Source organism: Podarcis cretensis (assembly GCF_951804945.1).
Source record: "Podarcis cretensis genome assembly, chromosome: 1".
Taxonomy (NCBI): Eukaryota; Metazoa; Chordata; class Lepidosauria; order Squamata; family Lacertidae; genus Podarcis; species Podarcis cretensis.
Window position 1 is genome coordinate 91252194 of NC_137170.1, and position 12755 is coordinate 91264948.

Below are 12755 nucleotides of genomic sequence, written 5' to 3' on the forward strand. Positions count from 1 at the left end.
CCTTTCCCTCGCAGGTAAGCTATGCACATGACTGACTGTGCACATTAAAAACCACCCCTTTATTATTGAATGGAAAGCACAGTAGTTTAAAACTAAGCTCTTTTACCGTCCATAAAAATTCCCAGATGAGAAATGCAAACGAAGGGAAAACAGATTGCCCGAAAGGAATGTAATTAATTTGAGGAAAAAGCCAGGCCGGTTTCATAAGTTTCACCCCAATCCAGATAAGTAGAGCCACATCTTGAATGTGCATCCAAGAGTGGCTATAGATTTTAAAGCACTGAACAATGCCTGCCTGTTAACTTCAGCTTAATGGAGCCTCCAGCTAATCTATCAAGTGCTTTAACTAAAAGAAATGGTGGTGCATCGTGCACATAATTGCATGATTAAACAGAAGTGTGGGAAACTGTGTGGAAATTTTATCATTCTTTTACATGTTTAAAGATATGGAAATCACATGGGATGGTCTTGTGTTCCTTCCTGGAACAGAATAGCGAGCTTTCTGCAGTCAGGGTCAGGGGCGTCTTAAGCATATGCAGCACCAGGGTGCAAAGATCCGAGCCCCCCCCCCTGGTTGCCCAGAGTTGTCGACCTTTTTTTTTGGGGGGGGGACCCCAAAGTTGTTGTTGACCTTTTTAAAGGGCAGACCAGCAAGGCGTGCACAGCAGAGCTGGCCTATGCAGCCACCTCAGCTACAGCGGAGGAGTCCGGGGTGGCGGTGGCAGAAGCAGAGCAAGGCCGGGGCCAGGCACCTGGGGAGGGGGCAAGCAGAGCCCAGCGCAACAACAGTTGAGCCCGAGGCAGTGCTGGCGGTGACTGAGCAAAGCCGCACTCACTGGGCCTCTTGATGGCCCACCAATCCAAGGCGCGCAAGAGGGCGGAGCCGGCCGGCTGCCTCAGCACTTCAATCGCCTGCAGCAGAAGAGCTGAGGTGCTCCGATGGGCTCTGCTCGGCTCGTCCCAATTCCCAAACTCCAAATGTCTGCCGCAGACTCATGGCCTGGCACCCCTGATTGCCCAGCACCCGGGTGCCCTGCTCCCCTAGCACCTATGGGTAAGACAGCCCTGGTCAGGGTCAAAATATGAAACCAGCCATCCTTTTCTAGCTTTAACGTCTTCACTGCCCATGTGATCTATTTTACCTTACATGAATTAACCTTTAATGCACAAAGTGAGAGAGAGGGCATTTTAATGTGCACAATGGCTTTATGTGCTTGGCTTACCTGCAAAATCAGGAGGAAATTGACAGACATTAATGACAGAAGAGGTCAAGCTGTATTGTTGGAAACCCAGACTGAAGGAATGGTGAAAATGGAACCTATCACTGTGGATCTGTGACCAGGCCCAGATAATTTAGAGACCCCAGATCCAAGATGGAATTTAGAGGAAAGGAATTTCAGAAGCATCTTAATTTGAGCCAGCATGCTGCAGAGGACTAAGTGTCAGACTACAATGGTTCCAAACCACAAGGCTAACTAGATGGCCTTGGACCAGTCCCATCTCTCAGCCTCACCTACCTCAAATGGTTGTTACGTGTAGGGTGGAGGTGGAGTACAACATATGCCACCTTGAATTCCATGAGAAGAAAGGCTTTTTATGAATGCAATCATTTATAAAATGAATGAATGGCTAACAGTTAGAAATGCAAGAGGAGATGTGCAAAGGTGGCTCCAAAGGTAGAGATGAATGGTTATACAGAGAAAGATAGATAATTTGCACAAAACATTCTTGTGTCCTAAAGAATAAAAATGGATAGAATAAAATACAAAAATAGAACTGGAGCCCTTCTGATGCAGCAATGTATCCTGCAATTCTGTTGGCATTTTAAAAGAGTGTTTTTGCAGTCATTATTTGTCTGTTCTAAAATTAGCAATAATCACAACTTCCCAAGAGGATCTGTAAGCCCAAGAAGATTGGCAAACTATGGATTTAATTCTTGCATTTTTTTTTAAAGTTCACAGGACACATAGCAATGGATTAAGGGCATTACTGAACATGATACACATCCTGTGCAGCTCCATTGAAGCAAGGATGTGCCACAGCTGTTGGACCAGTTCACTTTCAAGGCAGTTCCATGAACTAATTTGACAATTTATAGCACAGATTGTTGAAAACACGGGGAAGGGGTGGGAGTGACTTTATCACTGTAGTTCTATACAGTATTTCACAGTTTTCCTCAGTCTAGCCTCAAGGAAACCTAACACCTTTCTCTGAAAGATAAACTAGATGTATGCATAAAACGTGCATGTCATAATTCCAGCAAAATATCCTAAATCTCTTAGCAGTGTGTATAAGAACATACATGACTGCTGGCTGCACACATGTGAGTCCAGTTTCACATTTGTAGCATGCCAAAGTATGGGCTAGCCCACATAAGCTCATGCCTAAATACATCTGTTAGGCTGCAGTTCTCTAAAGGATTGCTCTAATCCTGTTGGTTTTGCATATATATATATATCTCCCCATAAATTGTCAGGAACATCCTGCACACGAGTAGGAACCTGGCAGAGACACATGCCTGGCTGGCATGTTCTTTCCCTCCTGGACGGTTGTTCAGGAGCTTCAAAAGCTTTCTTCAGCCTGAACATCACAGTGACTGATACCAAGAGGCATCAGCACACTTAAGGATTCTGCAGAGTATTGGCAGTTCACGTGACAGACTCAGTAGCACAACTTTTTGGCTAAACTACATTTATTTACATATACAGTGGTACCTCGGGTTAAGTACTTAATTCGTTCCGGAGGTCTGTTCTTAGCCTGAAACTGTTCTTAACCTGAAGCAACACTTAAGCTAATAGGGCCTCCTGCTGCTGCCACACCGCCAGAGCACGATTTCTGTTCTCATCCTGAAGCAAAGTTCTTAACATGAAGCACTATTTCTGGGTTAGCAGAGTCTGTAACCTGAAGCGTATGTAACCCGAGGTACCACTGTAATACACTCAGAGCATCTTGACTCAGCGCCTTCCTCTTCAGCATCAAACAGCAAAGAGAAAGAACAAAGGAACAAACACCCTACATCATGGAAGCACAGTCATACAAACATCCTGTCTCTGTCACTTCCCACTATGTGGAATGAAAACATACACTGTCATGTGATAAAAAATAATCCCATGACTGCAAGCACGGGGCAAGAATCCTATCACACAAACACACACACACACACACACACACACACACACACACACGGTTTGTCTTGCAACCTGGGTGGAATCTACACCCATATAAAAAACATTCTAAAAATGCTTTTTTTAAGCGGTTGTTTTTTTAAAAAAAATACATTGAATTTTCTATTAGGCTCACCATCACCATCTAGTGTCACATTGTATATATTGCACTTTAAACATTTTGTTTGCAGCTGTATAGCTGAGTCCCTGGTTCCCAGTTTGTATGCCAGTGAGTGACTTCCCCCAATATAGACACAGGTCTGCTGCCCAAAAGACCCCTCATGTTTCCCTAGCCCTTCCCCAAGCAGCTTCCTTGTATGCTATCATCCCTAATCGCCACCCAATACCTTTTTATGAGGTTGTTTTTTCCTCTTTCACAGCAACATCTCTGAGCCTGTGTTATTTTTGCTAATACTTGGCTCAGACAAAACAGTGTCTCATCGCTCAGCAAGAGGTCCTGTATTTAGCTCTCATTGCTAGACATCTCTGAGATGTAAGCAGCATCTCTGCTAAGCACAGCTCAGCTAAAAGAGACAGGCTGAAAATAGGGCAAGGCCATGTGTTACTCCAAACAATACAATTTGCATGCACAGTGTTGCCACTGACAAATCAGAAAGCCATCTGCGGTGCCTACCTGTGACTTTCCCCAAGGTCAGAGATTTGATGGCTCTGAAATCAGCCTCCGAGGAAAAGTTGTGCTTGACTTTGAGAACCTGGTCAATCTGAAAGGGAGGGGATCAATAAAAGTGATTCCATTATTACGGCACACAGAGAGACCTCTGATGAATCTATAGCACTAGCTCTGCTGCCGGAACACAAGTAATATCTGTCTCTGCTGGGCATCAGTTTCCAGGGACAGAAAAATAAATGCACCTTAATTCTACAGGAAAAGCTAAAAGGCATGACAAGGTGTCGTTACAGCAGGGCTTTCAAGAGAACTTCCCTGCGGGAATCTGTGTATAATATCTGACAAGTGGTTTGACCCCCGCAGAGAACTCAGAATGATTAATCTCTGATTGCAACGAGAACAACAAAAAGCATTTTGGGTAGATGTTTCTCATCCAGCTTTAGCCCCATTGGAGGAAAGGTATAGTGGTGGATATAAGATTGAAATGTGACATGAAGCTTTGTCTGTAAGTTCAGGAAAAAAGCTGGCCCATCTAGTGTATAGCATTAACTTTGTTTACACTGGTATGAGCCCAGTGGTGAGATGGATGAGAATGTGGAACTTGACTCAAAAATCTTCAAAAGGGTTTCTTTCTAGTGCCTATGATATGATTTTATAAACAGCAAAACTGGATCAACCCAACATGGGGTTCCTCTGAAGCAAACTTTCCAAATTTTTGACAACAACAAGACTTTAAGAGCAGCTCACTGGCTCATAGGACTTCCCTCCATCTGGCATTTTTATAATTCATTTGCCAGGTGGCTTTGAGAAGTTGCAGATCAGCTGTCTTGTGGCTGGATTACACCACAATGAATGTTTCATAGAACAGCAGCCCACATATACAAGAAAATAAAGACATACACGATACATATTGTGTCAGAATTCAGATCTTCATTACAGTTCATCAGTCTTCCCTTTTGTTTATATCCAAACAAGGAATCATTATAACAACAGCTCACAATTAGTTTTGCTAATTGCAAATTCTCTAATTTGCAATCAAGGGAACTAAAGCACAAGCATTGTATTTTGAGGAAGTGTGTTCAAAAGTTCTTAGCACAAATTTGAACAGAACCCATATCTATTGTGCTTATTCTCTGAGCCCAGGATTCTTCAAATGCAATGTGAACCTTCTTACAGAGGTAGGAATGGCTCATCAGAGGGGTAAACTAGTTTCTGATTTCCCTACTCTGCCCACAACTTCTGTAGGATTTAAATGAGCCATGAAGCTAATTGTTCCTACCTTTCCTATATTTGGGCGCATCTATCTACACTGATCCATGATATGGGGTGTTTGTTTCTTCCTGAATGTTTTGCTTGACCTTCTTTTGGGTCTCTCCTGTATCTGTAATCAAGCCATGCACAACGTAGTCCTGCTCAAACTTGGGCAAGAGCTCAGTAGCCCTTGCCCTAGTTATACTTCAAATCATGTCCATTCCTTCTTATGAAGAAGCTGGAAAACACATTTAATGTATTATGTTTCATCAAGTTTGACAGGTGAGGGAGGAAAAGAGAAAGAAAGAAAGTTGCAATCCTTCCCCCAACTCCACTTTCCTTTCTCTCCATCTTCAACCTCCATTCCATCACTGATGCTACTGCCTCATACACAGCAAGAGAGAGGCTTGGCCTTCTTCAAAGAGGTCCTTGCCATCTGCTCTCAACCTTTTTATTTTAGAAGGAGAGGGAATGTACTGGAGCTCTCATTAGGAAAGGGAGGAGGTGCAGTTAGCCTCTCTTCCACAGGATACATGTTGGTGGTGACCAGGTCACCCATTATCTTAGGGAGGGACAGGATTTGCCCTTACGAATGAACATCTCCCTCTGTTGGAATGATTGACAGTAGCCCTCTTCAGGTTCCCCACCCCATGCAACCCTGCATGGGTGGTCCCAACCTCTCTCTCATGTCACTGCCACCTGTCCTGTAGCCCAGGTGACCACGCTATACATGCTGAAGCAACTTTGCTGAATCTTTTAAGTCAGTGTCCTAGAACCTCCTAGAACCCTATCTACACTGTCTTGGTTCCCACAGAAGAAAGTTGGGGTATGAATGAATGAAATAAACAGAGAAACAACAACAAAATCTCCCCTGTTCATACTATAGTGTGACAGAATGATGAGACTTAATGTTGAGAATTTGCTTTTTAGAAACACGGACAGATTGCCATCAATTATGCTCCTCCTTTCCCCACTGAGGACAATGAAACTGCAGGAAGATGGTGGATTGTAAAATATGGTGGGCAAATTTGGATACCTGAATAGTCAGCTCTCTTCCATCTCTATTTAGCTTCACATGGTGTAGCTCTCGGTTAGCAAAGTTTCCAGAATCAATAGTGAATATAAGGGATCTATCCTTACTCAGTCTGTATCGGACTTGCAAGCTTCCTTAAAGAAGAAGAAGAAAAAAGGCAGGGAGAGAAAGATTTTGATCTTAAAAAGCATCCATAACTAAAACCATTCAACAAATTGCTGTGAGGAAGCACAGAATAAATACAGACCACAGAAAGCTCCTGTGGAGAAAAAAGGACATTGGGCAAGAAGAAATAAGGTAGTTTGTGCACCAGTCACAGAGCTGCAGGTCTTCAAGGCTTCCGATGGAACTTCTACCAAACACTCCCATCAACAGAACCAAAGAGTTGGATGTCTGAAATAAAACCTTTAAATAAAAGAATCCTCACAGATTCTAAGCAGTTCAAGCATCTGCATAATGGTGTGCTACAGGGAATGTCCTGGCAAAGGTGTGGGTTGAATTTATCTGCATGAACATGGTACTCATGAGATGCCTTCACTGCAAGCCAAACTCAGAGGTCAGGCCATGTATACCATGGCATCACTTCACCTACTTTGAGAAGGTTTGCAAATGATCAATGGACAAGATCAAACACCACACCAGCAGGCACAGATTAACCTATCTAACCTTTCCTTTGCAGCACCTCTGATCTGCTTTGAAAGGTCCCTCAATCTTCCAGAGCTTACCCATCTCCTGGATCCAGTTCCACCCCTCAGAAAACAGTGGGATAGACTTGTGAGTAAACACATATAGAGTTGTGGTGTTAAACTATGAATGAAACCAAATAAATCATGCAGCTCCTGGAACCCTGTGACTTTCAACGTTGCAATAAACCAAGTCAGCTTGCCTTGGCCAAATTTATACCTTTGGTTCATTATGTTGTACAAAGTTACAATCCCATTTAAACCATCATGATAAAGATGATCCTTTTAGCTATCTTAGAACAATTCAGTATGCACTTAGAGAGGGAAAACTTGCAGAATTTAATTGTTTCATTTAAATACGAGACAGAAAGAGAAATGCATACACAAGGACTCTTTTGTGTATTCTTGGATTTAGATTTTCTAGTTGATTTGAGTTCTATGCCACATTATGCCTCCAATAAGTGTATGTGCGCAATCTATTTTATTTTAATTTCTGTATAATTTCTGTCTCATAATTGTAATTAAAGCAATCACCAAATTATGGTTCTGGGAGCTTTATTACAGTCATGGGTTGCTTTGTCATCCTGTCTTTGGCTTTGTATATCAGCACACATGCAAGACACGGGATATTGCTTAAGCTATGTCTTGCTGCCAAGTTATTACCAAGCCAATTTCAGAAAATCGCTACCAGCTTATTTTGTAGCTCTACTAATTAAATATGAAATCAAGAAGTGTATTTCAAGATCATCAAAGCAGGGCTGGGCAAGTAGCTGCCTAGTGGCTGATTCTGACCTGCACAGCTTTTTAATCTGACTATGGGAATGTTCTACTCTCTTGCTTCAGCTATATGAAGGTACTGGCCTGGGGTCTGAAGGCAGGGAAGAGCTGGATGGAGGCTAGTAAGCTGAGGCTGAATCCTGATAAGATGGAAGTGCTGTGGGTGGGCAGTTCCCATGTTTGGGAAGTAAATGTGCAACCTTTACTGGGAGGGGGTGAACAGGTGTATAGTCTGGAAGTACTCATGGATTCCAACTTATGGCCAGGAGTACTTAGGCCTAGTTTAGACGGATTAGACAGCTAGAACTCTTCCTAAGATTGGCATGGCCTGGGCTGGGTTGTCCATGCTGTGGTGACCTCCCATCTGGACTACTGCAATATGCTGCGTGTGGGGCTGCCCTTGAAGATGGTTTGGAGGCTGCTGCGGTGCTGAATGCAGCTGCTCGTCTGGTAAGTGGGGCTGCCTGATAGGACCATGTGCCACCTGTCCAGAAAGCACTGCACTGGTTGCCAGTGAGCTACTGGGGCAAATTCAAGGTGCTAGTGTATAGAACCTTAAACAGCTCGTAACCCAACTGCCTAAAAGTGGTTTTCCCAGTATCGACCACTTTGGACCTGCAATCAGCAAGTGTTGCCTTGTTGGTGTTGGATTATAGCAAATACTTGAAAGTCACAATAAAATGCCACTAACAGCAAATACAAAAATATATGGGGAGCTTAGAAGTGAGCAGTAGACCTGATGCATACAGAAATGCATTCCCTCCAGTGAACTGAGCTAGAGAAACACATGCAGGAAATTTGTTTGTCTCTCTGTTATGGTCAAGTAGAAACTGGGCCTGATAGAGCATAGGAGATTGAAAGGTGTCACATACCTAAGTTTTAGAGGGCCAAATTACCTGCTGGTTGGGGGTGGAAATGCTTTATATGCCATCTCAGCACTCCAGTGCACAACCATCAGATACTTTAGCAGCTTATTAAAAGAGTGACCACACTTTCTCATCACATCATCACACATGTGTGAGTGATCATTAAAGAGGAGAAAATAATTAGTGGAGGTGTTGATTGAAGGAGGAAAGATAACATTAGTAAGGTAATTATTAACACTGCATACTCCATATGTGCCATTAAAAATATGCATGGCAAGTTTTTTGTGATGATTTATTGTGGACAGGAATACAGAGAGAGAGAGAATATTTGCTGTGTTAACTCTAGATCATGTCCTGATGGACACAACCAGTTATTACCAGTGCCATTCAGCATGCATTATGTTCCTGGGTGACCACTGAGGTCTCGTACTACAGCATCGTTCCTTTATAGCTTGGATATTTTAAAAAGGTCTGCCTCTTTCTGTGAGAACAGCTGGTTGAAAAATCTGCTCCTTAATTAGCCGCCCATTCCCTGGGGTCTCATGATCTGTAAATTTACTCTTCAGAGAGTGTAGCAGCTACTATTGTGGAATAATGGGACCAATCTTCTGTTTTATTTTTGCAGAACTATACTCAAAGCAAATTAGGATGATAGTTTGTTGTAGTGAGAGTTTTGTTTTGTTTTGTTTTGAAGCTCAGGGTAGATTCAGAAAACCCAATGCAATTTGAGATCATGGATAGGAGAACTGTAATTCTGAATATGTGTACTTCTGAATATGGGCACATGTATTTCACATACGTTCATAACCGCCCAAGCCCTCCCTGAAGTTTAGGTTTGGTTTGTCATAGGCTTTGTGCCAGCTCTTGCATTAGCTCTCCCTGCTGCAGTCCTTCGCTTACTCACCCAAACTTAGCACTGGTTATTAAGGAGTCTGTAATCTTGGGAAACTTCATTTCCCAAGGATGTTAGTGTCCAAGATGCTGTTCTGAGCATGCTTACAGCACCCTGGGTATGAGGATACCTGGCAATGTAGTTTCCTAGGGCTTCCAGATCCTTCTTAGGAACTTAGGGTATTTCGGGAAAGTATTTTTCCTAGAGGTACTGGTATATGGAATGCTGTGGCAGCACTGCTCTTGGAAATAATGGAGGCCTCAACACTAACCTTCCTCATTGCAGCTGTGGCTCCCAGGGAAATTTGGGAAAGGGGGAAGAAGCAATGTTGGGCTCAGTGACTTTAGAAAAGTTGATGAGGACACATGAGGAACATTGGCAGAGGGTACTTGGATGCCGCTGTGTCTTGTTCTTGATGAGGCCCACTATTTGGAATGTGATTGGATATACACTACAGTGGTATCTTGGGTTACATACGCTTCAGGTTACAGACTCCGCTAACCCAGTAATATTACCCCGGGTTAAGAACTTTGCTTCAGGATGAGAACAGAAATGTGCTCCGGCAGTGTGGCGGCAGCAGGAGGCCCCATTAGCTAAAGTGGTCTTCAGGTTAAGAACAGTTTCAGGTTAAGAACAGACCTCCGGAACGAATTAAGTTCATAACCCGAGGTACCACTGTAATACATTTTATTTATTGGGGGTGTGCAGTGAGAAAGGGAATGTTTTGTTTTAGATGTCACCTGTCACTAGCTAGCAGTAAGTCTATTGTTTTACTGGAGCAAAAGTCTTTCAAAGCTTTAGAAGAGGGACAGTGATAAGTGGTTATGATCACAGATGTCTGGGAGTGTGTATGTGATACACTATATAAAATTAACTCTGAACCACATGGTTTGGCCACTGGTAAGGCCTAATGCCATTGCTTTGGGTTTTGATTTTGAGCAGGTGGGGGTCAAATTTGTCACCTCCATTAGAATGCATCGTGCTAATCAGCCTTGAATGTGTGATGGTCTGCTATGGTTCTCAACCTAGATGCACATACCACTTCCCAAATGTTGTAGTTCCAAGTTTAGTCTTTTGGTCTTGTTTTGTAGCACCCTGCTTGTGGTTAACACTTAGCTGGAATGAAATATTCAACGCAGCAATAGAGAAATTAAAATAGTAATTTATTTGTCAGACAAATAAATATGAGGCACAGTGGTATATGGTTACCAAGCTCTGGCCTGGCCTCTTGCCATTCTGGCCAGCACTTATATTTCCTTAATCCAGCCCCCTTGCTCCTCCTGTGGCTGCCTCTGTCCAATCAGCCTGGTCGAAATTCCTATTGGCTATTTGCTAGAACCAATCACAAAAGATACACCCATTTCCTCTCGCCCTTTTATGGAAATCAAAAAGCTATATATTCTTCTATCTATAAATGACAAATAAGTAGTAATATATCTTACATGTGTCTCAACAAGGAATCTTAATTACCAGCTCACCTCTTGCCCTCCTTGCCCTATTGCCTTCCAAAACAGATGATTAATCTTGAATTTTTATCTTAAACATATGTCAAGGATTTTAAGTTCACATCAACATTGAGAGATCTCCTTCATCTGAAGGTTTCTAAACAAAAGGCCTGACAACCATATATCAGGAGTGCTCCATGGCGTCTCCTGTCTGGCAAGGGGGGGGGGGGCTGGTGTCTGACTTAATTTCAGGATAGTTACAACTCTTACAACTATATGAAATAAGAATCTAGCATTTCTTAAATCCTTTGCATAATTATATTTAAGCTAATATATTTAATACATAAATAACCTTTTAAAAGGAAAAGAAATCTTAAAAGGATCTTAGTTTAAGAAAGAAACAGCTTTAGAAAAGACTTCCCAAAAATGTTCTGTTTCTGCCAGCCAGACCAGTTACTTTTTCACTGCTCTTGACCTTTTTAACCTTAGGAAGAAGATATGGCTCATTTTACTATTTATCCACCCTTAATTTGTAGGGTCAGTGTAACCTTGGCTGTCAGCCTGTAATTCCCTTTTTACGACTTTGAGAATTGTTTTCTGCTATAAATCAGGGGGGCCCCTTGTCTAGGAGAAAAACATTTTGCCAAGGTTCTTAGGCAGCTGCCTAAGATTTGAAAATCTTTAAGCTTTTTAAGATACAGGCCCTGATCAAAAATATATAAGCTTTAATAAAAATGCAAGCTTATGATTAGATGCCTCAGTTTGTCAAAATTCTTCTCTATGTTTCTGTTTATTCTGTTCCTGTTTGTCTGTGTATTCCTTCTACCTCTCTTTTACATTTTAAAGACTTGTGTTAATACTCTCCATTCAGGTTCATAGTCAAGCTGATTTGTATGAATGAAAGCCGGAATGCTAAACCATGCTTAGTTGATGTGACTGGAAAGAAGAGGAAGATGAAGAGGAAGAATTAATCTGGAGCACAAGGATATGATTTTGTTGTGTATGATATTTAGAAGTAATTTGTTACTTTAAAAAAACTAAAAAGAAAAATAATAAGTTTTATTTAAGTGCAAGGCTTGCTTGTCATCCTGGATCTTCACACCAAACTTTTACAAATCTCACCACAAACATGCTTCGGAAACAGCTTTTAATAGTCTCTGAACATGCACAACCAAGATAAATTAATATGGATGAGCTACCTCCCATATGCTTTAATTACTTTAGTTAAGCACACAATCAGGACCACTGCAAAAACTATCAGAGTGGACTCTTTGCTTTACCCACACTTTAAAAGTAACACATTATGTGTCACAAAAATCAGTGTCCTGGCTGGGCTGCCAGGATTCAGTATACAGATTAGTCACAAAACACTAGAATTGCTTTTTCCTCTCTCTCGCTAATCCAAGCAGTCTCGTGGCTGCTGAGTTTGGTTCTCTCGAGCATCTATTGGCCTTTCACCAGCCTGCAGTGCCCTAAATGGTTATATAGGTAAAGGTAAAGGTACCCCTGCCCGTACGGGCCAGTCTTGACAGACTCTGGGGTTGTGCGCCCATCTCACTTAAGAGGCCAGGGGCCAGCGCTGTCCGGAGACACTTCCGGGTCACGTGGCCAGCGTGACATCGCTGCTCTGGCGAGCCAGAGCCGCACACGGAAACGCCGTTTACCTTCCCGCTGGTAAGCGGTCCCTATTTATCTACTTGCACCCGGAGGTGCTTTCGAACTGCTAGGTTGGCAGGCGCTGGGACCGAGCAGCGGGAGCGCACCCCGCCGCAGGGATTCGAACCGCCGACCTTTCGATCGGCAAGTCCTAGGCATTGAGGCTTTAACCCACAGCGCCACCTGCGTCCCATAAATGGTTATATATATATATATATATATATATATATATATATATGGGGGCCTCTAGGAATTCAGCTAATGAAGAAGGCACCTTTCAGCTCTTTCCCATCATCTGTACAGCAGCAGATACAGATACCTGCCAAGCAGCCTCCTTCACTGAGGGTTGGCCTGTTTCGC

The 12755-nt window shown here is 42.7% G+C and overlaps 1 protein-coding gene across 2 annotated transcripts in view; it reads right to left on the reverse strand.

Moving 5' to 3' along the window:
- CNTNAP5 (contactin associated protein family member 5) overlaps positions 1-12755 on the reverse strand; it is a 319852-nt gene that overhangs the window by 24533 nt on the left and 282564 nt on the right. For both annotated transcript variants that reach the window (XM_079968601.1, XM_079968602.1), the window contains 2 exons: positions 6080-6210; positions 3799-3886 (listed from right to left, as the gene is read on the reverse strand). In XM_079968601.1, coding sequence (XP_079824727.1) covers positions 3799-3886; positions 6080-6210 — 219 coding nt within the window. The remainder of the gene's footprint in view (positions 1-3798; positions 3887-6079; positions 6211-12755) is intronic.